At 44.4% G+C, this 27,591-nt stretch overlaps 2 protein-coding genes across 3 annotated transcripts in view; one reads left to right on the top strand and one right to left on the bottom strand.

The window, feature by feature from the left end:
• The window catches only part of YDJC (YdjC chitooligosaccharide deacetylase homolog), a 128,168-nt gene that overhangs the window by 53,424 nt on the left and 47,153 nt on the right, over window positions 1-27,591 (top strand). The window lies entirely within an intron of this gene.
• On the bottom strand, window positions 16,664-23,085 carry SDF2L1 (stromal cell derived factor 2 like 1). The gene is made up of 3 exons (XM_079957221.1): window positions 22,764-23,085; window positions 18,579-18,775; window positions 16,664-17,251 (listed from the first exon to the last, which is right to left on the bottom strand). Exons 1-3 carry the CDS (start codon window positions 22,969-22,971, stop codon window positions 16,973-16,975), a joined length of 684 nt encoding a protein of 227 aa, XP_079813347.1. The 5' UTR covers window positions 22,972-23,085; the 3' UTR covers window positions 16,664-16,972.

Below are 27,591 nucleotides of genomic sequence, written 5' to 3'. Positions count from 1 at the left end.
CAATTCAACAATTACTTTGATAAAATACATATTTTGTTATGTGCAAATGACTTTAGATACCTATTAGGTCCATAAATTGCCATATAGCAGATATTCATCACAAAAAACAGCGACAATTTGTTGTTGACAAAGGACGGCTGGACATGTAAAGGGCCCCATTACTTCCAGTAGCTAAAATACATATTTTGTTATGCGCAAATGGCTATAGATACCTATTAGGTTCGTAAATTACTAGATAGCAGATATTCAAAACAAAAAACAGTGACAATTTGTTGACAAAGGACAGCTGGACATATAAAGTCTCCCATTATCTTCAGTAGCTTAGGGCCTCATCAAAACCTAAATCCGGCCCTGACAGTTACTGCTACTTAGGTCATGTTCACACCATAGGTTTAAAGCAGTATCATACCACTTGGCTTCCTCCAGAGAATCTTGGGAGCTGTAGTTTGAGAGTTGCTAGGAGGTCCCTTTTCCCTTCACAAAGTTACAACTCTCACATTGGATTAACAGTCGATTCCCCTTCACCGGGATCTCTGTGACTTGTAGCTCTGCCAGGGGAATGGGGTCTCCCAGCAACTTTCAGTACCCTTAACAAACTACAGCTCCCAGAATTCTTTGGGGGAAGCCATGACGGTTGAAAGCAGTGGTTCTTGAAAGGGTGAGGATAACCAAAGAAACATTTAAACGTTTCAGTGTAGGATAGGATAAAAATAATTTTATTTGCAGAATATGGATGTATATCTCTTCAAAATGAGAGGAAAAGCATTAAGTGACACTGAGAACAATCCTAGTTGTGATCCAGAGTCGCTATTCAAATACGGTGCTGAAGAAGATTTGTTTATATTTTGGGAACGATTCACGTTCGTGTTTTTGCAGTATTGCTTTATACTTTCTGGATATAGAGCAGTTGTGTTCTGTGTTATAAACCAAGCGCTGCTTCTTGTTTCATTTTTGCTTGCCAATGTATTTCTTATCAATTAAAAAAAAGGCGTGCGAGCACATTTTTATTCTAAAAGTGCGGCCCGTAGAAAAAAGTTTGAGGACCACTGGTTTAAAGTGTTATCATAGTGCTTTAAATGTATGGTGTGGATACGGCCTTAGTGTGTAGGGGATGCTGAACTAAACAGACCAATGGTCTGTCTTAGTCTAAGGCGGCTTCTTACAAGGGAAGGGGCCATGGCTCAGTGGTACAGCATTTCCTTTGCATTTAGATGGTCTCTGGTTTGATCCAGGCATCTCTCTGGCTAGGGCTGGGCAAGATTCCTGGTCCTGCCAGAAACCTCGGAGAGCTTCTGCCACCCAGTGTAGAGTGGGATGGGGAATTTTTTTCAGCCACATTCCTGTAACAGTGGAACCTTCCAGGTGGGTGGGATGAGAGGCAGAAATGGTGGATCAGCAGGTACTATTCTTCCATTTGTACATGAAGCTGCTGTACACCTACATTCAAAGTTGAGGGTTTCTGCACCCACCTTTCTGTCCAGAGAAGCAAGACGCATTATTACAGCTGAAGGGCACATTCCCACATTCCAGGCAGAAGCACTCAGGGTGGATGGGAAGCAGGGCTGGGGAAAGGGGTGTGGCCTGAGAAGGTGGTGTGCCCAGGGGAGAATAATAATAATAATAATAATAATAATAATAATAATAATAATATATTATTTATACCCCACCCATCTGGCTGGGCTTCCCCAGCCACTCTGGGCGGCTTCCAACAAAATATTAAAATACAGTAATGCATCAAACATTAAAAGCTTCCCTAAACAGGGCTGCCCTCAGATTTCTTCTAAAAGTCTGGTAGTTGTTGTTCTCTTTGACATCTGGTGGGAGGGCGTTCCACAGGGCGGGTGCCACTACCGAGAAGGCCCTCTGCCTTGTTCCCTGTAACTTGGCTTCTTGCAGTGGGGGAACCGCCAGAAGGCCCTCGGAGCTGGACCTCAGTGTCCGGGCAGAACGATGGGGGTGGAGATGCTCATTCAGATATACTGGACCGAGGCCGTTTAGGGCTTTAAAGCGCAGCACCAACACTTTGAATTGTGCTCGGAAACGTACTGGATAGATAGAATGTCCAGGGTGCACTGATCCCTGGTGTGAACAATGTTGGTTGCAGTGGAGGCTAGCTAGTTAGAGCTTCTGAGGCACTGCCACACCAACCTGTCTGTTCTCAGCAAGCCCCCCCACCAGCCCACCTGAAACCAGTCTGGCAGGGGGCGGGCACCGCCTGTCAGCTTCCTCAACCTCCATCTCAGTGTTGCCCTTATAGAGCTCATTGAGGAACAGGATGGGCAGGGCCAAAGCTAGAATGAGTTGTCTCCTCCTCTCGTGGGCTCTAGCACCACCTACTGTTGGTCTCCCTTCCTTTCTGCAACACCAGCCCCAATGGACACCAGCCACCCCTGAGCCTGCTAAACCAAGGCCCTTGACTTCACATAATGCAGCTTCTGATGGTCCAACCAGGTGGGTCTGAGGCAGGTTTCCCAGGATCATTGAATTGCAGAGCTGGAGAGGACCACGAGTGTCATCTAGTCCAACCCCGCCTCCCCGCCCCAATTTGGGAATCTTATGCCCAAGGTGCGACTTGAATCCGTGACCCTGAGATTAAGAATCTCGTACTCTGCCGAATGAGCTACTGCTGCTGCTCTTATGTGGGGAAGGACACTCAGACCCAGAAGCTCTAGATACAGAGAGAGCAAACTTATATTAGGGCCAGTTTACCTACAAGACCACCTTGCCCCTAATATGCCCACTTGATTGCTTCAATATGCAGAACTAGTGCTGTTACAGGTGCCACATTAATACCCATTCGGCATTTGCAAGAGACCGATCTTTCAGTGGGGCAGCACCCACACTTTAGAACTCCCTACCTGTTTACACCAGGCAGGTGCCTTCACTCTACTCTTTAGCGGCACCTGCTAAAATCATTTTTTGGGGGCAAGCCTATCCAGACATGTGGAACGTTGAGAAGCGTTTTAATCTGGTTTTTAAGCTTATTGTTGATTTTAAGTATTATTCTGGAACATTTAGAAATATTTGTTTTCAACTGGCATTACTGATAATGTCATTGTTTTGGTAAACTGGTCTGAGAGCTGGTTGTCGCTGTTTGGCAATCAAGTGGCATATTTTTTTTTTTACGTAATAAAACAACTAAATGGGGGGGGGGAATGTATCTGGGGAGGTGAAGCACAAGTTTCCTTTTCCTGCTGAGCAACTGCAGCTGGCCGACAAACTTGGGACATTAGCCAAGCTGGCGGCTCCCAGGATGAGCTCAAAGCCCCATAACTTGAGTTCAGTTGGGGGTTGCGTGTGCCTCTGGGCACCCGTGGCTTCTGCGTAGCAGATGGGCCTCTTGGTTGTGGCTCCTTGGGGGAAAGCGAGTGTGGATGGTTGGCTTGGGAGTGCTCTGTTGCAGGGTCTTGAGAGCTTGGCTAATTGCCGCTATATTTAGCACTTCGAGGGATAAATATAGCCTGCAGCATTACTTTAGATATAGCTGTGCACACAGACCATTTATCTGGATCACATTGCCATGAAATCTCTAATGAAGCAGAAACGTAATGTCTGTGTACAGTATCTCTCCCCACCCTCACCCAATAGATTTCGCTTATTTACCACATTTTTACGCTGTTTCACAAGTATCTAATTCGCCAAGAAGCGAGGCACAATCCATGGAAAGCAGCAAAGCCAATGTTATCTAATGCAATCAACGGCTGAGCGCGGAGGCAGGTTCGATCTTCGTCTGCTCAGGAAACGGAGGCTTCCGACAGTGGCGTAGCGTGGGGGGTGCAGGGGGTGCCAGCCGCACCGGGCGCAACATTTTGGGGGGCGCACTCGCAGCTCTCTGCCCCTACCTGGCTCATTCACTCTCTCTCACAGTGCTGGCTGTGCGAATCCGATCCGAGCTGCCGGGTCGCCACCCACTGTGCGGAGCGGAGAGAGAGACTATCTGGGGGAGGGACAGTGCAGCGGCCGCCCAGCGCAGCGCTGAGCGCAGGAGAGAACCACACCAGACCAGCCCAGGCAGCAGCAAGAAGAAGCTGGCAGCGGCGGCAGGTTAGGGGTTAGGGGCGCAAATTACTTGCCTTGCCCCGGGTGCTGACAACCCACGCTACGCCGCTGGCTTCCGATTCCCAACGCCTAGATGCAGAACCAAGAAAAATTTAGACACTTTAACCTCATGCAGTAGGTATGAATTTAAGAAATTCGTGGCCACAAGATATGTATGCATCCCTCCCTGCAAAAAAATAAATAAAAAGAGGGTAAATTGGCATCAAGCTTTCAATGTACTCTTCAGCATCTGCTTAAAACATTGTTTTGAGACATGTAGATGCTGATGTGTTCTAATCTCATTTTGATGTTCATTTTAATTATTTGGAAATGCTTCCAATTGTTTTTAACTTTTATTTTATTGATCGTTTTTATATTTCTTGTAAACCGTTTAGGGTTCCCTCCTGCAATCAAGCGGTATATACAGTGGTACCTCGGTTTTTGAACATAATCCATTCTGGAGGTCTGTTTGAGTTCTGAAACGTTCAAAAACCGAAAGTGGAAGCCTCAAAACGCTAGCCTCAGTACGGAAAACTCAAAATGGAAGCTGCGTTTCCTGTTTGAGTTCCGAGGCGCGTTCGAAAACCGAGGTGCCGCTGTATAAATTTTGTTAAATAAAGTGAACGAATAAAAGGTGCACATGCCAATGTACAGCTGCAGCTCTAGAAATACTTTATTTTTCCATGTTATACACGTGTATAACATGTATAAGATGACACCTGTTTTGGAGACTGCAGCAAAAACAGATTGAGGTTGAATCCTGACAAGACAGAAGTATTGTTTTGGGGGGAGAGGGGGTGGGCGGGTGTGGGGGACTCCCTGGTCCTGAATGGGGTAACTGTTCCCCTGAAGGACTAGGTGCGCAGACTGGGAATCATTCTGGACTCACAGCTGTCCATGGAGGCACAGGTCAATTCTGTGTCCAGGGTAGGTGTCTACCAGCTCCATCTGGTACGCAGGCTGAGACCCTACCTGCCCGCGGACTGTCTTGCCAGAGTGGTGCATGCTCTAGTTATCTCCCGCTTGGACTACTGCAATGAGCTCTACGTGGGGCTACCTTTGAAGGTGACCCGGAAACTGCAATTAATCCAGAATGTGGCAGCTAGACTGGTGACTGTGAGTGGCCGCCAGGACCACATAACACCAGTCCTGAGAGATCTGCATTGGCTCCCAGTATGTTTCTAAGCACAATTCAAAGTGTTGGTGCTGACCTTTAAAGCCCTAAACGGCCTCGGTACTGTATACCTGAAGGAGCGTCTCCACCCCCATCGTTCAGCCCAGACACTGAGATCCAGCGCCAAGGGCCTTCTGGTGGTTCCCTCATTGTGAGAAGTGAGGTTACAGGGAACCAGACAGAGGGCATTCTCGCTAGTGGCGCCCATCCTGTGGAACGCCCTCCCTTCAGATGTGAAGGAAATAAGCAGCTATCTTATCTTTAAAAGACATCCGAAGTCAGCCCTGTTTAGGGAAGTTTTTAATATTTAATGCTTTATTGATTTTAACACTTGATTGGAAGCAACCCAGAGTGGTTGGGGAAACTCAGCCAGATGGGTGGGGTATAAATAATAAATTATTATTATTATTATTATTATTTGGGGGGCACGCACACCGCCAAAATCCCGCCTGCTCACTTGACGAAAACACGTTTGCATGCCTTGACACAGTAACCACTCGCACGCCCAGTCACCAATGTCAATCTCCTGCTTGCTGCTGCCACCAATCACCTGTCCCCACTATGCTACCTGTGTATAAGACGACCCGCAGTTTTTCACTATTCTTTCTAAGGAAAAAATACTATCTTATACAGTGGTGCCCCGCAAGACGAACGCCTCGCAAGATGGAAAACCCGCTAGACGAAAGGGTTTTCCGTTTTGGAGGCGCTTCGCAAAACGAATTTCCCTATGGGCTTGCTTCGCAAGACGAAAATGTCTTGCGAGTTCCTGCAGGGTTTTTTCCCTCCCCCCCCCCTTTTCCCAAGCCCTAAGCCGCTTATCAGCTGATCCGCTAAAAGCCGCTAAACCGCTAATAGCGCTAATCCGCTAAGCTGTCAATGGGCTTGCTTCGCAAGACGAAAAAACCACTATACGAAGAGCCTCACGGAACGGATTAATTTCGTCTTGCGAGGCACCACTGTACACGGAAAATACAGTAATTACTACAATTCACATAGAAAAATAACACCTCTCGCCATATTGGGAAGGTTGTCCCCTGGTGACCATTGTGTCGGCTCAGGCAGGTGCTCAGGTGCCACTGATGAGCAGTTTCAAGGGTCTCTCTTCTCAGGAGTCTCTATCTTTAAACCACACTAGAACAGCGTTTCAAAGAGGGTTATACCCTCAGGATAGCACAGGGACACCTTAACATGCAGTAATGGGCCTCTTAGATGGCTTCAAAGGGGGACCAGGCACATTCATGGAGGCAGGTGCATCAATCAATAGGTATTAGCTGTGACGACAAGAGATGGGGTAGAAATTCAATTTGAAATATACATTTATTAAGAAACCAGAAGCATTTCTACTGGATATTGTTGGAAGTGATATAAATAGAAAGGATTGTAAGCTTTTTTTATATGCAGTAACAACAGCTAGAATACTACTGGCCCAAAAATGGAAACAAGAAGAATTCCTGATGACTGAAGAATGGAGGATGAAGTTAATGGACTATGCAGAATTAGACAAATTAACAGGAAGGATCCGAAACCAGCGAGACCAGAAACTTACCGAAGACTGGAGTAAATTTACAAATTATTTGAAAAGTATTTGTGATGACCAGACGACGTTTGTAGGTTTGCAAAAAGTTCTGTGAGGAGTATAATTGGAAGTATTGTAAAAATGGAGAAGGGGTGATGGTATGTTAAGAGATGTAAAGACAATACAAAGTTAAGAAATGCATAAGAAGTGGTTAAGACAGAGGTGCTGATGGAAGTCCAATAAGATTGTATTTGTAATAAATTGTGTGGCATGTTTTATAATTTACATGTTAAAACTAATAAAAATGTATTTTTAAAAAAGAAATTCAATTTAGTTCACATTTGAAGCTGATTTTTTCAAGTTTGCACTTTCTGAAACCATATGAGAACCGAAACAGCCACACTTTGGTATGCAGTTCTCTAGCTGATCTTTACAAAACTGTGTATGCTTGGGGAAGTGTGCATAAAAATGAATATATTAATGAAAATAACATACAAAAAATGCATTTGCTGGAGTGTGCGTTTCTTGCAACAATGTGTATGTTAGTTAAAACTGCATACAAAAAAATGTGCCTGTTTGGAGAAATTTGCAGTAAAATACTGAAGGATTTTCAAGGGAATTAACAAAAAAATGCTAGGGAACGATGGAGAACAGGACTGAAGACTGGAAAGTGAGGAGACTCCAAAAAGACAGATCCTCCCCTCCTTAATGATGACCAGACCGAATCCCAAGATTAGAGGGTCAGCATGCCACTGGATATCAGCTGTTGGGCAACTGATCTAAACAGCAAGAGCCATGTGGAGCCGTGACTGTTAATTTTCTGAGGGCATTTGACTAGCTGCTGTGGGAAACTCGCTGTTGGGCTATTGGACATTTGGCTCAATCCTACAAGGCTATTATCTTACACATCAAGGCCTAAAGCCAGGGAAACATCCTGTTAAAGAGTGTTCCATGGTATGGGGACAAAAATTGAAGAGACCCTAGTAAATCTTAAACCCACGCACTGAACATGGCCTCTGCACCTTTTGCTTTCATTCTTGCTGTTTGTCATAGGAGCAGCAACATCATAAACAGAGCAGTAACTTTGAGTTTGTTTGCCCATTTGTTCCCATGCCATCCCTTTCCCCTCCTCTTGCATTATGTCTATTAAAAGGTGGTGCACCTGTGGGAGGCATGGCAATGTTTTTGAAAAATTGTACCGTACCTATAACAGGGATGCAGGTGGCACTGTGGTCTAAACCACGGAGCCTCTTGGGCTTGCCGACCTTCCAGTGGTTCGAATCCCCATGACAGAGTGAGCTCCTGTTGCTGTGTCCCAGCTCCTGCCAACCTGGCAGTTTGAAAGCACACCAGTGCAAGTAGATAAATAGGTACCGCTGCAGCGGAAAGGTAAATGGCGTTTCCGTGCACTCTGGTTTCCGTCACAGTGTCCCGTTGCACCAGAAGCTGCTTAGTCCTGCTGGCCATATGACCCAGAAAAGCTGTCTCTGGAAAAACGCCAGCTCCCTCGGCCTGAAGTGAGATGAGCACCCCATAGTCACCTTTGACTGGACTTAGCCGTCCTTCCCTTTACCTTTTTACCATACCTTATAAAACTTTATGTGATAACACACACGCACACAAATAAATGTTTCCCTTCTGCTAGAATTATTATTGCTATTTCAAATAAATAAATATATATCTGACAGCTCTGGCGAGTTTGTTTGTTTTTTAAATAAAAAAGCTTATGCTCTTGTTCTGCCTTGTGCATTTTATATTTGGTGACTGTTGGTTCTTGCTTCTAAGGATTGCATTTCTCTAGGAGCTTCTAAACTGTGTGTTAAAATGTCTTTGTTGCACCTGTTAACACGCACAACTTATCTACACTTCCACTAGTGATTCTCCCCCCCACCCCAAGGTTGCAGAAATGAGTTGCAGTTTTCGATTTTGAATGCTGTGGGGTTGCTGTTTGGTTTGTGTTTGCGCAATGCATTATTAGGAACCAAGTGTTGTATTAATTCCTTAGGCGGTCTGTTCCGTGCCTGTTAGTTCTGACGACTCATTGATTTGTAAAAAGTTTGGTGGGGAACTTAAAGAACTGCTGTAGGCTTTTATCAGTCGTGAGCCCACTGCGAGTGTAGTAATTGCAAGGATATATAAATAAACTAGACTCAATTAAAACTCCAAATCTTTTGTGGTCTGTTCCTGTGTGTATTTAACTCAGAAGCCACGTTGACTTCCATGGGGCTTCCTTCCAAGGCAGCGTATATTCGATTACAGCCTCGTCCGTCTAATGTACAAGCACTGGCAGAGGATTCAAATGAAATGACTTTTCAGCAAACCAGACTACTCTAGGTTTTGGCTGCAGGCTTCTTGTTTTGGTTGGGACTAGTTCTAGGAAAAGGCCTGATGCATGATTTGAATGGCGGGCCCCCAACATTTTGAACTCCACTTTTAAACAGCTGCGTTTGGCTACGACTTCTGGCAGTTGCGAGGTGACGAGAGAGAGGCAGCCAAATGCATTTTGAGAGCCTTGGTGCCTTTGGCAAAAGCCGAGAAAAGGAAGTGGATGCCGCGACAAGGCCATTCCCACCCTGCCCATGTATAAATTTGCGAGCGGTCCAAGTGAGCATGGCTGAAGTGCAGGCGGGTGTTGCCAAACCTGCAACATTCTCATGAATGTCCCGCACATAACAACACAAGCGAGCTTTTCATGGTTCACGGAGGCAGGCAATTATGTCAGATCACTCACACGCCAGGCGAGGCATAAAGGAAATAGAGCAGCGCCAACTAGTGGCCATGGTGGAAACTGCATGGAGCTTCCGTCACAAAGCTACATTTTTGCCTGAAGTAGAATCTGTAATCAAACCAGTGTTCGAAACTCCTATTGTTCTAGGTGCATTTTGCGATGGGGAATTTCATTAGCACAAGCAGTTTCTGAGCTCTGGGCACAGTACTGCGCCTAAGATTTCAAATTAAATATACAGAGTGGAAGGAAAGGAGGACCTTTTTCTGCCTCCCCACTTCCAGCTACTCACTGAAGACTGGAGAAGAGACCCTCTTAAGAATATTAGAGGAGTGGGCAGGGGAAGGGCTAGACCAGGGGTCAGCAACCTTTTTCAGCCGTGGGCCGGTCCACCGTCCCTCAGACCTTGTGGGGGGCTGGACTATTTTTTTTTGGGGGGGGGGGGAATGAACGATTTCTTATGCCCCACAGATAACCCAGAGATACATTTTAAATAAAAGCACACATTCTACTCATGTAAAAACACCAGGCAGGCCCCACAAATAACCCAGAGATGCATTTTAAATAAAAGGACACATTCTATTCATGTAAAAACACGCTGATTCCCAGACCATCCATGGGGCAGATTGAGAAGGCAATTGGGCTACATCCGGCCCACGGATGCCTTAGGTTGCCTACCCCTGGACAAGATCATGTGAAAAATGAACACAATATTTTAGCTGCAATTCATTCATTTTCAGCTTTGTATTCTCATTATAAAAAATAAGCATGCCTAGACAATCCGTTGTTGTGGCCATAACCTGGGTTCAAGGTGCCATTTAGCTCCTGGCTTTCATATCTCAGTTTCTAACACTGAATCAAACACTTGGTTTCCAGGGATTGATGTGAGTATCAGAAAGTTAAAGCAGAAAAGAATTTGTTATTCAGATGTGCATCATGACCAATTAATTGGTATCCACATTGCATGCCAATTTAAGAAACAACAGGAAAAAAATGCTGTTTGCTTATGAATGAAAATTCCCAGAGTCCTTTTTCACAAGTGATGCTAAGCAAGCCTAGGGGTGCAGGAGAAATTTTATCCAGTTCACATTTAAAGGCATACCTGCCTGATTTGTATTTGTTGAAATAGTACATGAACTGAAACATAGCCATCCTCTGAGGTTCGCACTTCTCCAAATTGTGCAATTAAGTTCTCCAGCCAAGCAATGCATTCAAAAATGCATATCCTTGTGTAGTTTGCATAGAACTACAAATATTAATGAAAATAGCACCCACCCCTAAGCAAATATTTTGATCCACTGTTAGGGCAGTTGTGTTCCCAACACTGTCATGTTGTGGCCAACTCTGTCTCTTGCATGTATGTTACAAAGGTGAGATAGGTAGGAGAAGAGAACCAAAATGGCATCAAACGTCAGTTTTCAACATTGAAATTACAGAGGGTGGGCAGGGAAATGCAGGCATCTGTTCTGAAGACTGGCTTTCCATACAGCAGAAGGGCTGGGAGCTTTGAATCTGGGCAAAGCTAGGAAAAACCTTGGCTTGAGGTTTTAGAGAGTTGCTGCCCGGCGTTCTGTGGTGAGCAGACTTCAGGTTCCCCACCCCTAGTTTAAAAGGATGAAAAAACAACAACTTTATTTTTAGATGGTGTAATAGAAGAAATAGGACTTCCTGAAAGCCTTTTCTAAGATAGTGCCTGTAACCTTCAGGCTTAGTAAGTACATATATTTAAAATAATTTTAAAATTTTTAAAGCGTTTTGACCAGTTAATCAATTTAGATGCCTTTTTGTTTAAAAAAGCATCCCTGATTAATTGCTTAAAGGCTGTCACAGTTTACAAAATAAATTAATTCTGCAGTTAGTTTTGGCTCATTCACATTGTTGTGTTTTAATTGTTGCAACCTGCCCTGAGTCTTTACGATGAAGGGCAGGTAATAAATTGCCAGGAAGCTTCCTAAATCTCCAAAACTCTTCATTGGGCACAGAGTGGTGTAGCTGCTCCTAAAATCTGCTGTTTGTAACCATCTAGAGATGGAATGCAGGAGTTTTGCCGACAAAATCATATTAGTCACTCAAGATGCAAGGCAGATTGTGAGACGGAACCGGTGGTGTTGCTATCACAACAACAGCATGGTTAGACGTTTCACCGTTTTTTGAAATATGAAATCTAGTAGTTACTGAACTTTGGTGTAACCCTGTAAGGCTGAAACTACATTATGTGCGTGACACAACCAATGCTGGCATTGGTGAAAGAAATCCCCTATTATATTCTCCTTCGCCACCATCATTAGCCTGATTCAGCAGGCTCATCTTATGATTCTTATGATTGGATTATAAAGTGATATAATAACATACCTGCCAACATTTTTCAAATGAAAATAGGGATATCCTATTCTTCATCAGGAAGCTTCTCCTGTGTTTGATCTCACCGAACACACAGACTTCATGTACACATCTATATCTGTCATCTTGAGCCAATTACAACCTCTTCCCCTAACCTACCTTGCAAGATTGTTGTAAAGAAATAATGTGTGAGGGATGGGATCTTGTACAACACCTTCAAAAGATGAATGGAATGAAGTAAAATTTTGGCTCTAAGCTGCGTTAAGTTGAAGAGAAAGGTGGGATATAATAATAATGATGGAAACAGGGATTTATCAGGAACATACCAGAGAGTAAATCCTATTGAACTCAATGAGACTTATTTCTGAGCAAAAATGCTTAAGATTGCAGTGTAAGGCTGCACAGTCTTTACCCAGTTACCTGAGACCAAGCTCAATTGAATACAGTGAGACTTACTTATGAGTACAGTGGTACCTCAGGTTACAGACGCTTCAGATTACAGACGCTTCAGGTTACAGACTCCCCTAACCCAGAAATAGTACCTCGGGTTAAGAACTTTGCTTCAGGATGAGAACAGAAATCGCGTAGCGGCGGCATAAATAATAATAATAATAATAATAATTATTATTATTATTATTATTATTATTATTATGGCGGCAGCGGAAGAGCCCATTAGCTAAAATGGTGCTTCAGGTTAAGAACAGTTTCAGGTTAAGAACAGACCTCCGGAACGAATTAAGTACTTAACCCGAGGTACCACTGTAGACATCTACAATAAAGGAATAAAAAAATAACATCTACAATAAAGGAATAAACACTCTGTGTATTTCCTAAGACATGGCTGGCCGCTAAAGCATTGCAATTAAAGAATTTAAAGTGGATCAGTGACCTTTTCCTTCAACATTATAGGAATGGCTTCATATACCAGTTTCATCGTTACCTTCATTTGGTGCAGGTATTTTATTTTCAGTGTAAATACGACTCTCTTTTTGCACCTACACACCCACCCACCCACCACCTTTAATTGTTCTCCAAGATGTGGAGGGAAGGAAAAAGGAAAACCGAGACATTCCAGCATCAAATCAGAAACCGAGGTGACTTCTGTAATTCCCGGACTGTCCCAGGAAAATCGGGACACTTGAGGGTTATGTAATAAAAATACTGGGGTGGGGGGACACATGACGCTCATAGCTCACAGTATAGGAGAGAATGAATGGTAAGAACTAGACAAGACTTTTATAAGAGCATCAATCGGGAAACCTTGGAAGCCTTTACACCTGACAGCATTTGCTGGCTAATTCTGCAGCTGCTAGCAAGGAACCCAACCAAAAATCTTCAGCAAACGCGCCAGCCCAGTAAACCAGACACCAAGCAAGACGCTGCTGCCGCTGTAAAGAGCTCTGCAGTCCAGCTGTTAAACGTGCTCCCGCCTGCGGCTGCAGCTGTTGATTTCATTGCTGAAGGACAGGAGCAGTTTCCTCTGAGGTAACACAGCCAGCAATGAGGCCAAGCCAGCAGCATCATTGCAGGCAAGGGAACATTATATAGATATATTTTTCCAAAACTCATTTTGAATAGATGGCTGGAGTAGGAGAAACTTCTTCCCCATCCCTAATGCTGACTAACTGTTCAGTTGCTTCTGCGTATGCAGTCCCAGCTGCTTGTCATGTATTTTCAGTTGGATCAGGGCGAAACAGATATCCAACTAGTTGCAGGCAATTGGCAATGCATAACAACCACTGGCCCTAGCTGGAAATAAAAGTTTTTTCCTCTCTCTCTCTCTCTCTCTCTCTCACACACACACACACACACACACACTTCTCCCTCATGTTAGATTGAGATGATTATTTTTAAATGTGATTATAACTGATTAGAGTGTTCATTAAAACAATGGTGTGTATTAAGAGATCAATCCGTTGGTATTAATTGGAGTGCCTTTGTAAACCAATATCTACTTTCTCTAGCAACAAAGCCTTTGGCAATTTCTACAAGATCAAAAGGCAAATACAGGGAATCCTGGCAGAAAAGGAGTTAACTGAAGTATCAATATGCAGAACGTATTATATACTACCATTGCAGAACCACTTAGAGGCAGTGGTGCAAGTCCATTCATATCAAGGTAGAAGGGCAGTACAGTCTTCTTTCAAGGAAGCAACTGAAACAGGTATACAGATAAATTATTGGGAATTCATATAGAGGACAACAGCCTTTTGCTCAGTGTCACTGGAGAATTCTAAGAAACCAAAAAATTCAGTGCAATTTTGAAAGGTTCAGTCTACCATATTGATTCAAAACAGCCTCTGGAGATGCAAACTGCTCCTCTATCACAAGAACCATCAGGTCAAATTTAGTTATGATATCCTAAGACGAGTCCAAATTGCAAAGCAAACAAGACCTTCCAAATCTATAGTAGATGAAGCAAAGCAACACATTTCAGTACAATGTGGTTTAAAATTGTAGCAATTGGTATCTGGTGTGGCTGTCAATTGATTAAAGACGTTTTCATCAGTTGACCAGCACTTTACTTTTAAGTCACCAATGAATGGCTTAAAATTTATATAAATCAGCATTAAGGCCATAACTTCAATTCCAAGTGACTTGATTCAGCATACTGGCTACTGACCTGGAAGTTATGAGTCCATGAAACACTCCAATGCAGCTAATGTTGTCTGGAGAGCCAGGAAGCAGCAGAGTGAAAGGCTGTGCCTCAAATGACCCCCTTAGTCCAGTTGGATCCTTCTTAAGTGGGAACACAGAGAACGGTTCATAGCCATCTCAGAATAATAAAAAAGCAAAATGATTACAACAGGCTATTACAGGAGAAATTTCTTTATAGGTTCATGAAGGGGCAACAGAAACTCAGAAAATCCCTAGCTATTGCTGGCCATACTACAGCACACTGAAATGGGATAAATGATGTCACTAATAAAATAAGAGTGAAATTCCCTGGTGCTGTATGCAATTAGTGTTGTATTAAGAAGTCTGTGTTAAGGTAGAAAAATAACCTATAGGGAGAGTATGTATCTTTGGAAGGAAAACTAGACCTAGCCTTAAGATAATCCCATCCTCTGCTAAGGAAAAAGAAGGCTGATTTGAGCAATGCCCACTGCTAATCCTACAGGAAAGTACTTTATACCAGGTTTAATTATCCACCCAAGCCTAGTATTGTCTACTCTGACTGGCAGTGGCTCTGTGGGATCCCACAGGGAGGTCTTTCCCATTATCTGCTGCCTGATCTTCTTTAACTGGTGATGCTAGGGATTTGAACCTGGGATCTTCTATATACAAAGCCAACACTGTAACAGCAATCTACGGTCCCCCTCCCTGTGGATTCTAATGATGGTGGTTGTGATCTCTACCTGTTGGTGAGACTTACCTTTCTGTTGTCTCTTGGTGCCCGTCGTTGGACCTTCCCCTTTGACAGATCAAGTTACCCCAGTGGTCCTTTACTGCAGGTCAACCAGCTCAGAAATCAGACCTTCGAGCTGAAAGCCCTCCTGGGATATGAGCCCAATTGGCCTAGCTAGTTGAAGCATATTTGGGGGGGGGGGGGCTGGAAAACACTCGCACATGGCAGGCTTGTATAACTTGCTTGATAGTGCCTACTAGCAAGACAATCCTGGAAGTAAAAATGCTTTGGTTTCTTCCAGTGACATGCATGGTAGTGAAAAAGGAATTGAGGGACTTTTCAGAAATTTTTGGAATGGTGCTGGCAAAAAAAGAAAAAATGTTGGCATTGCCAAGAACATTTCATCAACCTTGCTCTCTACCAAGAGTTAGGAAAAATCCAGGGCAAGGAAAACTCTTCTGCCTCCTGACATAGGAACACAAGAGTTCCCATTTTGACTTTTTCACGCTGCATAATAAACCTAGAGTTCCATGCCATCAGCACTCCCAGCCTCTCAAGTGGTCAAAAGCTGCTTCTATTTTACTTAATAACTTCTGATGGAACACATATGCACTGCACTCTCTAAGTGTGGTCATCCACTGCCCTTCAGAAAGTGAGGCGCTGGCTCTCAATAAGGCCTCCAGCCTCTGGCCACCCTATCCAAAAGGAATGCTCATCTCAGCATCCATCCTTGTCAAGAACACAACCTAAGAACATCAATTCTACCCAGTGAGACTTGTGCCTTCCGGGGGGGGGGGGATGGGTATGAGTGCAGTGCAGCCACATGACTCAGCTCACATATAAATGGGGGCAATGTTTGGGTAGCAGAGTAACCTATTGATCCACCCCTAGTCAAAATCAAGACTAGTTGTGCAAGGATCTGGCTTTTTCAATATATATAAATATCAATCACTTTGTGTAATAGGTTGCAATGGCGACTTTGTGAAGGGGAAGTCACTGGGTTCCAGATTGTGTATGTGCTCATAAAGTATATTTGGCTTTCCTTTAGCTAGGCTCCTGTTTAATGTTAAGTATAGAAAATAGAGAAGGGAAAGGGACTAGGTGTTAAATGAAACTTACCCAAGCTGTACAAAGAAGTGTATTTAGTGAACAGTATGAAACCATTTTCTACAGCACTTCTCTTAGGATGGTCTTCCACATAGCAAATTTCCGCTTCCCTTCACTAGTAAAATGTAACTACTTAAAAAAAATTCCTTTACTCCAAATAACTTATCTACATATTTCCCAAGAGATAGAAATGAACACTAGCAGCAAATGGTGCATAATGGGGGCTAAAAAGAATAGGACTGAACAACAGATATTTTGGCAGGAGTATAAAGTATTTTATCTACAAAACTTTTTATCTCTTCCTAGACTTACATTATAGCACACCCACACCCCACACACCTTCTGGTTGTTGCTAAAAGCAAGGTTTCAATACAGATTATTTTTTAATGAGTTTACGTAAAACTTGAGAAAGAATTACAAAAATTTAAGTTTTATTGCACTTTGGATTAGATTGTTTACACAGCAAGTGACTATTTTCTTAGTTAAGGGAAAGAAGGAATGAGATAAGAAAAAGGAAATGACTTTGAAAATAGATGGGGGCCCAAACAGCAAATCTAGCTTCTTTCCAGTCTGAATTCACCAAAATTGCAGTTACGCATGAAAACACTAACCTGCAAATATATTCCAGTGTCTTAACAATATTGGAAAATGAGGGTGGTGTTTAAAGAAAGGAATCAGCTCATACACTTTGGTGGATTCTAACATAAAATGTTGACCACACATTCAGAGCTCATCGTGCTTTGTAGAGTCCAAGCTGGGCTTAATGAAAACACCTTCCATAGCCTTCCAGTAGTTGTGATGATTAGGAGAATGTATGCCATGGACTTCCCGTTGTCCCCTGATTGGATGGCCATACTGTTCGCCTGTTACTGTAAGGAACACATCCGTTCCTATGTGCTTGAAACGTACTGCGTCGTCTCGCTCCCAGTATGTCCCACTGCATTGCACTGTCCACACATCTAAGTCATCTCCTTCTCCATCATCACCAAAGGCGCTAACTTCCTATAAGAACAAAAAGGGTGGGGGTAGATATTGTTTGCGTGTGTGTGTTGTGTGTGTGACATCACACTAGCAGAATGACAATAGTATATGGAAATGATAAAATGATCCGGTACCCACTTCAAAATAATAATGCAATGTGTTGTATTCTACTCAAGGTTGACTCACTGAAATTAATGGGATTAAATTAGCTATTTTTATTAATTTCCATGGGTCTACTCTGAGTAGGATTAGAATTGGCTACAAACAAATATACCAGAGTGTAGGGAACACTTGACCCTCCAGGTCAGGCAAAGGCAAACTCAGCCCTCCAGATGTTTTGGGACTACAACTCCCATCACCCCTAGCTAACAGGACCAGTGGTCAGGGATGATGGGAGTTGTAGTCCCAAAACATCTGGAGGGCCGAGTTTGCCTGTGCCTGCTCCAGATATCACTGAACTGCAACCCCCATCATCCCTGGTCACTGACCATGCTTGCTGGGGTTGATTGAAGTTGTAGTTCAGCAACATCTGGAGGGCTAAAGCTTCCTGACACCTGAAATGTAACTCTATTTTTTAGAATCTAAATGCCAATACCAAGTGTTACTGGAACAGTCAGGAATTGGAAATGGGAAATGAAGTACATTATCAGTGAGTTGCTTATGATCAAATAAGAACAAAACAGCTAAGAAGGATAGAAGTGCAAAGCCCACAGTTAACATCTTGCATTTGCCTTGGACCTGGTAGGTATCTTTAATCCAGCCACAATCCTTCAGACTATCTAGTGTAACTCAGGGATAATAATACTGGATAAGGGGTATTAGTATTTGCCCTGCTTTTTGACATTTAAGGTTACAGATAGGTAGCCGTGTTGGTCTGTCATAGTCAAAACAAAATAAAAAAATTCCTTCCAGTAGCACCTTAAAGACCAACTAAGTTAGTTCTTGGTATGAGCTTTCGTGTGCATGCACACTTCTTCAGATACACTGAAACAGAAGTCACCAGACCCTTCTATATAGTGAGAAGGTGGGGAGGGGTATTACTCAGAAGGGTGGTGGGATTGGGTGATTGGCAGATAGCTGTGATGAGCCTGTTGATGACTCTTAACGACTGCAATAGGTCTTACAGGAAAAAGCAAGGGGTGAGAAGGTGAAAAATGGCTATGTCATGTATAATGAGATAAGAATCCAATGTCTTTGTTCAGACCAGGTCTCTCCATGGTTTTAAGTTTGGTGATTGCAACTTATCCATTTTATTTGCTTTTATTTGTAAACTCCATTTTTATTTGCTTACATTTTTTGAGACACTTAAAATAAGTAAACAAGTATGAAGGACAAGCTCTGGTTTTACCTGATTATTGGAGAGTGGTGATGGGAAGTGGTGGGTGTGCAAGTTTTTCCCTGTATTAACATGGGTAAGGCGTACTGTTTGCCCACACTTTACAGGCATTCCTCGCTGGCAGGACCCATCAGTTTTGCCTCTGATCCGCCAATAGCTGTTAGCATCATCAGAAACTTCAACTCCAGTTACTGACTGTTGACCACTTCCTATAAACAAAACAATTGCTATACAGTCATTGTGTACAGAGGCAGGTAATAAGACTTTGTCATAAAACTGGGCCAAGTGAGGTTGCTCCACCTGCTTATTCTTTCTTTCCTGAGAACACTGCTCTCTTCAAAAAACAAACAAAAAAGCAGAACATCCCCCCTCTTTTACAGAGATTTGGTTTGCAAGGTTTCCCCCCCTGCCATTATTAAGCTTGATTTGGATTTTAACTTACTATTTTGAATTTGGCTTTTATATCCTTCAATTTATTTCTTTTTATGATTGTTGTGTATGCTTCAGTTATGTTTTTGTGCAGCCTTCTGTGTCCTCAGACAGAAAAGCAGGATAAAAATAATTAATTTAATTAATGTTTCTAAACTTTCTATGTCCAATGGGAGCAATTAACCATGACAGCTAAATTCCATTTCCATATACAGATATTTTATTATTTACTTTTGTATGTACTGGAACTAGCTGCCTCCCTTGTTGCCCCAAGGAAATGGGGAACACTGCCCTTGCCTGCTGTGCCCATAAATCACCCCCTAATTCGAAAGAAGGGGGTGAGGGCCCTAGGCAGAATGCCCCCGTGTGGACCTCGGCTCTCCTGGACGCTGTCTCTGATCGCGCACTAGTTGCAGCAATTTCGAATAATTAATTACAAAAGAAGCAAATGCACATATTTCAAGTGAAGAAGGGGAGTGAAGACTGCTAATTTAAGTGACCTCTGCGAAAGAAGATGACAGGCTGGAGAAACAGGAATATTTTATGATGAAGATACACCAAAGGCGGGGTATGTTGACAACGGGGCTGAATGGGGGGGGGACCTTTTTTACTTTCCTTCTATGTGATTTACAAGAACCCCTCCTCATTAGAACCGTTGGTTGAACTGACCCAAGCAGGATGATTAAGGTCTGTGTGGAGATAAACTTTAACCAAAAGTATGCTTTATGGAGACCGAGAAGCAATAAGAGCTTTTGGGAATGGTGCAGCAATTAATTCGGAGTCGCCATCTTGCCAAAGGATTTATAGCCGGGAGGAAGAATGGACTTGTTTTCAGACTGCATTCCTAGTGAATCTCCTCAGAGGTTTTGAGAAAGGAGGCAGATTGGTGAAGATTAATGACGCTAAGACTGTTTTGATGTATGGAAGTGATGTTATATGGAAAACGTCTGGATATGGCTACTGGATAAAAAAAATAATATCCACGCAGGATTACAAATTGTTCTAACCAGCTTGCGGAGACTATCAGAGGTCACAAAGAGAAAGGAAAAATATATGAAAATAACAACAAGAGATGTGGAAAAATAATAAGAAAGGACTGGATAGTACTGTGAACATCATAAGGTTAGATTTGTGGACATTAAAACAGCAGTAAGAAGCAAGAAGTTGATTGGATCCCTTTGGGACTTGAAATATGGGTACCCCCAACAAAAATTTAAAATTCGGCTGTGTAATTTGGAATTTATGTAATTTGGTTTGATTTGATGTGATTGGTCGGTTAATAAAAAATTATTCTCAAAAAAAAAAAGAGAATCACAGAATTGGAAGGGACCACAAGGGTCATCTAGTCCAACCCCCTGCAATGCAGTAATAAATGTGCATTAAAGGTAAAGTAGTTTAGCATTAGATGACTCTACCTCTCACTGGCTCTAGTTCTGCCTACTCTTTTGGCTTCCACCTGACCAGCCCCTATGGGTACCAGCCACTGCTGCAGAGAAGTCATCCTGTTCTGTTTTGCCTAAGACACCTATTTTGAACACAACAGAACCCACCTTCCCAATCTCATCTCTATCCACTGCCTCACCTCGTCCCTTCTTCCCTTCCCTTGTTCCCTCTATAATGAACATTCCCTCATTCACCATGTCCCTATATCTTACTACAGGGGTAGCCAACATGGTGCCCTCCATGTGCTGCTGGACTACAACTGTGACCTTGGCTGGGGCTGATGGGAGTTGTAGTCCAGCAGCAACTGGAGGGCACCACACTAGCTACCAAATCAAAGTGTGCATAATTGAAATGGCCACATTTTCTCCCCACGCCTCCATTTCACCTTTCCCTGACGTGTTTCCCTGTGTCTGTTTTACACTTCAGACACCCTTGGGGCAGGGCATACCTGCCATACCTGTTCTTTCGTAAAATACCATGGCCATGTTCGGTTCCTCCTCCTCCTCCCTCTTGATCCCTTTTTCCTTTTGGGGTTCTGCCTTTTGCCACTGTGAAGTCTGTGGACACTGCCTGTTTTATCACCAACACCTCCTAAACCGCTCTGGGAGCCTTTTCAGGGCCTGTCGCACCCGGGTATGTTTTTTCCTCCTCCCTCCTGATGTCTTTTTTTTCTTACGGTTTACTCATTTTCTGACTGTAAAAGCCTGAGGACAGAGGGCTGTTTTATCACGGGCATCTCCCAAGTTGCTCTGGAACATGGCCATGATTTATGCTGGGGGGTGCAGGACAGCCACCTGTCATTAATTATCCTCTGCCAAGCAGATTCAGAATGAAATGTCAGCTGCTTTAAACTGCTTTCTTTTGACCCCAAGGGCTCAGAAAAACCCATAAAAATCTTTCTACAATTTCTACTTTTAGTCGAAATTGCATTTCTACTAAAAATAGGTATTTTTATTTACTTACATGATGGGGGGAACCTCCTATGCCCATGCTCTGGGAACCTGTTTAGGCTGATGAGGAAGACTAAACATTATCAACACCAATACTCAGGAGTGCCAGCTTGGCTGTGGGTGCCCTGGGCTGTGGGTGCCATGCAGCGTGCATGGCCCTGAAATTTGTGGGTGCCCAGCCCCTTCATGGGGGGAATTTTGTGGATGCTCAGCAGGGCCGGATTTAGGTTTGATGAGGCCCTAAGCTACTGAAGGCAATGGGGCCCTTTATATGTCCAGCTGTCCTTTGTCAACAACAAATTGTTGCTGTTTGTTTTTTGTGTTGAATATATGCTATATGGTAATTTACAGACCTAATAGGTATCTAAAGCCATTTGCACATAAAAAAATATGCAGAATGTAGGCACCCTTTATATAGAAATGAGCAAACCAGTGATATTTTAGGGAGCAGGCTAGCAGGCGGGGCCCATTACTTTCATCATAGGAGCCTACACAACACAAAACACTATTGCTGTATGTGGTTTTTATTTATTTTTTATCTTCTATTTTGGAAATGTACATCCAGTTTTTCTTTTCCTTTTAATTTTTTGCCCCCCCCCCCCAAGAGAGCAGGGCCCTAAGCTATAGCTTGTTTAGCTTATATGTAAATCCGGCACTGGTGCTCAGGTCCCCCAGCACCTATGCCACTACAGTGGTACCTCGGGTTACAGATGCTTCAGGTTACAGACTCCGCTAATCCAGAAATAGTACCTTGGGTTAAGAATTTTACTTCAAGATGAGAACAAAAATAGCGTGGTGGCAATGGGAGGCCCCATTCGCTAAAGTGGTACCTCAGATTAAGAACGGACCGCTGGAACGAATTAAGTTCTTAACCCGAGATACCACTGTACAGTGGTACCTCGGGTTAAGTACTTAATTCGTTCCGGAGGTCCATTCTTAACCTGAAACTGTTCTTAACCTGAGGTACCACTTTAGCTAATGGGGGCCTCCTGCTGCCGCCGCGCCGCCAGAGGACGATTTCTGTTCTCATCCTGAAGCAAAGTTCTTAACCCGAGGTATTATTTCTGGGTTAGTGGGTCTGTAACCTGAAGCGTATGTAATCCGAGGTACCACTGTCGTAACCTGAAGCGTATGTAATCCGAGGTACTGCTAATGGCAGCCTTCCTCTGAAGACCACTAGCTGGGAAAACGAAGCGGGGCTCTGACGGGCCCTCGGGTGTCTACCCGCCCCACAGCCTCCCCCCGGGGCCGAGAGGGGTTTCATTTCCTCCCGGCAGCCGCGCGCCTCTTTCCTCTTTTCCCCGCTCTGAAACAGGTTCCGGCCGCCGCCCTCCCTTCCTCGCCTCCCGCCCCGCGCGCCTCGTCGTCTCCTCACCGGATCCGTACTTGACCTCGTGCGAGTGCAGCCGCACGTTGTGCCGGGTGTTGAGCAGCTTCAGCACCGAGCCGCAAGTGACAGCGCCCTCCTCGGCTCCCGTCGCCAGGCCCGAGCCGCACACGAGGAGGAGCAGAGAGAGCGGCGACAACGGCCAGGAGCGGGAAGCCAGGGGCCGGAAGCCGCCGCGACCACCCGGTCGCCGCATCCCCCCGAGTCCCTCAGCACCGCGACGGCGGCGGAGGCGGCTGAGGTAAACGGCGAACTGTCGCCTCAGGAACAGTTTCCGCCACCGGCGCCCGGCGCGGACCAATCAGCGGCTGCCAACACCGCCCACGCGCTCCCCCGGCTCGCGAAGGCGACGAAGGAGATGCTCATTGGCGCGCGGCGGCGGAGCGGCCAATCGGGTGTTGCGGCGTGGCGGAGGAACGCGCCTCCCCCTCCTCGCCTTTCCCCCCAACTCCACCCCTCCTTCCCAAGAAAGGGGCGGGGCCGAAGCGAAGTGGGAAAGGCGAGATGCTCAGGAGGCCAACTGGCTGTCTCAGGGTCTGACTCCGCGAGACACGGGTTCGAGCCCCGTCCTCTCCCCAAATAATTTAGCCCAAAACTGCAGGTCTAGGAGTCATTTCCCGCTTCTTCTGAGAGAAGGCGCTTTGCCCGTTTCAGATTTTATGTCCTTTCCTTCAGAAAAGTGTTCCGCTGGGAGGAAAGACGCTTTACATTATAAACTTAGGCATTTTTGAAAAATTGGACAGCCTATATGCAATTATTTAACTGCCTTGTCAGGGTGATATATGTATTTTTTAAAAAAAATAATATTACTGTGGAGCAGTAATCGTCAATCTTTTAAGAGCTGGGACCTCCAAACATTGCCTTTGGGGACCCATATGTTACATATTATTAGCTATATATTTGTATGGTGGCATTATTATCATTGATGTATTTAATCGCCTTCTAAACCATCACCTCAAGGCGATTTACATATAAATAGCAACAGTTAAACACACACAAACAACGAATATATTTGAAGCAGGACTTAAAACCCTAACAAGTGGGTACATGTGGTGAAGACCCTGTTATAAGAATTCTAAGGTCTCTAATATAGAATAAATGGTCATAAATGTACAAGGCAAACAGACACACATAAGTATATAAGCCATGTGTCTGAAATAGTACAGGAGAGCAAGCCATTTTGACTCTCCCAAATTGACCTCAAATATTTCTCTGCAAGGAGGAAGGAAATGGGAAAAGCTTTCCAATTGTCTTTGGACTGTAGGGGTCTGCACCTCCGTGCAAATACAGTCTGGCAAGTATCTGTTAAGCTGAGCAAACTATCAATATCTGTAAGAGATTCAGGAACTAAATCTACCCAGAAAATGCAATTATCGTAAGTAAGGCATTATCAGGTATCCTGGCAGACAGGAGAGAAGCAACACTCTCAAATTTCTGCTGGAGATCACCTCCTTCTGTGATGTAGGTATGATGTTTTTTTGGGGGGGGGTTGGGTTACAGGGGGGGACGCAGGTGGCGCTGTGGGTTAAAGCCTCAGCGCCTAGGACTTGCCGATCGAAAGGTCGGCGGTTCGAATCCCTGCGGCGGGGTGCGCTCCCGCTGCTCGGTCCCAGCGCCTGCCAACCTAGCAGTTCGAAAGCACCTCCGGGTGCAAGTAGATAAATAGGGACCGCTTACCAGCGGGAAGGTAAACGGCGTTTCCGTGTGCGGCTCTGGCTCGCCAGAGCAGCGATGTCACGCTGGCCACGTGACCCGGAAGTGTCTCCGGACAGCGCTGGCCCCTGGCCTCTTAAGTGAGATGGGTGCACAACCCCAGAGTCTGTCAAGACTGGCCCGTACGGGCAGGGGTACCTTTACCTTTACCTTTTGGGTTACAGGGTGCACAATTTCCAAAGTCTTTATAGGGGTTTGCGCTCCATTGTTTGGGGTCTCTCGTAACTCCTTGCTAGGAGGGGAGGGAATAATAAAGAGAAAAATAAAGATCTGCCTTGCTTTCTATGAAACTTGCCTCCATCTATTCATCATGGACTTAGGGAACTGAGTCCCTTGGGGAGTTGGGCAGCAAAAGCCAAACCCTCTATTTTTTCTATAACAACTCATTTATCTATCCTGGGAAAGCCTGTCAGAACAAAAGCATCTCCGGCTCCTTCCGGAAAGTGCAGACAATGCACATGTGTTTTATCTCGACAGCAATACTGTTCCATGGGGGAATAAAATATTGTTCTTACTTAAATTTGTATACCGTACTATACCCGCAGGTCTCAGGGCAGTTCCCAACATAAAATCACAATATAAAAAACAAAATGTATAATAAAAATAAAAATACATAATAAAATCACAATATAAAAAACAAAATATATAATAAAATCACAATATAAAAAACAAAATACATAATAAAAATAAATACAAAAATAAAAATAAGAACAAGAACAACCCAATAATCCCCTCCTCCCCAACACATTTTAAAAGGGTGTTGGATGTCCATCAGCCAAAGGCCTAGTTGAAGAGGAATGTTTTTGCCTGGCACCTAAAGGTGTACAATGAAGGCGCCAGGTGAGCCTCCCTGGGGGGAGCATTCCACAGATAGGGAGTCACTGCAGAAAAGGCCCATTCTCGTGTTGCCACCCTCTGGACTTCTTGTGGAGGAGGCACAAAAAGAAGGGCATCAGAGGATGGTCTCAGGGTCTGGGTAGGTTCATATGGAGACTGGCGGTCCTTGAGGTATGGCGGTCATGTGTCGTTTAAGGCTTTACAGTGGTGCCCCGCAAGACGAATGCCTCGCAAGACGAATGCCTCGCTAGACGAAAGAGTTTTCCGTTTTGGAGGTGCTTCGCAAAACGAATTTCCTATGGGCTTGCTTTGCAAGACGAAAATGTCTTGCGAGTTCCCCCCCCCTTTCCCCCCTCCCCGTTTTCTAAGCCGCTAAGCCGCTTATCTGTTTATCCGCTAAGCCGATAAGCCGCTAAAAGCTGCTAATAGCGCTAATCCGCTAAGCCGTCAATGGGCTTGCTTCGCAAGACGAAAAAACCGCTAGACGAAGAGACTCGCGGAACGGATTCTTTTCGTCTTGCGAGGCACCACTGTATATAAGTCAAAATCAGCCCTTTGAAAAGGGGCAGCTATTTTTTATAGGTCCCGGCCAAGCACCTGAAGACTAAAATTAGTTCAGGGACACATACCAACCAGGCAAACACACGTGAGCAGACTGTGAACCAGGAGGGCTGTGACTGAGGATGGGATCTGAGGAGCATCTCAACGGCCAGCTAAGCCCTTTGGTCCCCAGGCCTGAGGTCCAGCCAATCCTTGCAGTATATTATTATTATTATTATTATTATTATTATTATTATTATTAACCCTTCTCACTCTGTTCCCAGTGTGGGTTACACCATTAAAGCACAATGTCAAAAACAGTTTTAAAAAGCTTACATCACAGAAATAAGTGGTTGTCAAAATATATACCTCAAGCGGCGAAAACCAAGAGAAAGAGGTGCTTCTTCAGTGTTCACAGATAACTGTGCAATACAGCTCTGTGGGGAAGGCGTTTGACAGCTTAGGGGCTGCCACAGAGAAGGCCCTCTCCTAGCCCCCACCCCCACAAGCTGAGAACGAAGGAGCCACCTCTCAGTGAGGGATTAACCAGTTTCCTTTCCAAATATTCTGGTGCTTTGAGATTAATTTGTCAGAGCATGTCTTTTCTCCCGGGGACGACACACTTTTCCAAAGAAGAAGAATTACTTAAATTGGTGGTTGGGATGCTAGGAGGGAACATCAGTCTGCGCGTCCTTTTTGCACTAACCATGTAGATTTCCTTACCGCCTGGAAAGACCAAGCAAAAAAACGAAGGGGGGGGGGAGGAGCGAGGAGAGGAAGAAAGAAAGGAAGCAATCTGGTGCAGGCTGACACTTCACATAATGCATTTGTATTTCATGAGAAACGGCAGCGCCTTCCTGTTAAGGCCGACAATGGCTCATGCTGTTTTTCTGAAACAGGGCAAAACAGATGTCTCGGGATGCCAGCTTAGCCATAGAAAATCAATCCTATGGGGCTTTAGCGGGCACCTGTTTATCTTTCTGGGAGGTCACCAACCCCCCAAGGCTTTTAGTACAGTTTGTGTTGTGCTCCTTAACAATGCATTTCAGCCGTATTTTTTAAAACAACAACAACACACACACACACACACACACACACGCAAAACTAAAACGACAAGTTGTAATTGCCTTTAGAATAGCTGCTGTCAAAGAACTTGGTTGGCGTTGAAATATTATCTGGCCTGTCTTTTCTTTACTGCTCTGATAATTCATTGCCACTTTCCCACAGTGGCGGATGTACTGGGAGACCCACAGACTGAGATGGAGAGCTCCATTCTAGACCATGCTGCTGGATGGAAGAAGGAGCAGAGACGCATAGTTGGCTTGAAGGAAGCTTTTTATTATTGTTTTCTCTTTCTATTTCTTGCGAACTTGAAGCAAAAGGTGGTTTCGTGGAACCACAGCAGGCCAGAGCTTAGTGATAAATAAAGGCATTCAGAGAACAGCTCAAAGATCAAACGTTGCATCCCTCGCAGCCGGGTTCCTTTCTGCTGCTACAATTTTGACTTTTGCAAAAAGTCAACTCATCTCCAGTGCAGTGATAGAGAAGCCAAATATGCCCCTTTCCCCAGTCCTCTCTGTGTGGGACCACAGCTCCCATCATCCCTGACCACTGGATGAGCCAACTGGTGTTGATGGGAGTTGTAGTCCAGCAAAATCTGTGGGCCCAAAGATAAAGAACATGTGACTGGGCGGTGGCTCTCGAGTAGAGGTCTTTCACATCGCTT

This window comes from Podarcis cretensis (genome assembly GCF_951804945.1).
Source record: "Podarcis cretensis genome assembly, chromosome: 16".
Taxonomy (NCBI): Eukaryota; Metazoa; Chordata; class Lepidosauria; order Squamata; family Lacertidae; genus Podarcis; species Podarcis cretensis.
Note: the sequence above shows the minus strand (reverse complement) of the source record. Positions and strands in the feature narration are given on the sequence as shown.

What these genes read in the sequence shown, in the direction of transcription:
- SDF2L1 (XM_079957221.1), bottom strand. Translation starts at nt 22,971, where the DNA reads ATGCGGCGACCGGGTGGTCGCGGCGGCTTCCGGCCCCTGGCTTCCCGC. An exon ending in CGAGGTCAAGTACGGATCCG is followed by an intron (nt 18,776 to 22,763) that starts GTGAGGAGACGA and finishes TTTTGTTTATAG; the next exon opens with GAAGTGGTCAACAGTCAGTA. An exon ending in CACCACTCTCCAATAATCAG is followed by an intron (nt 17,252 to 18,578) that starts GTAAAACCAGAG and finishes TTGTTCTTATAG; the next exon opens with GAAGTTAGCGCCTTTGGTGA.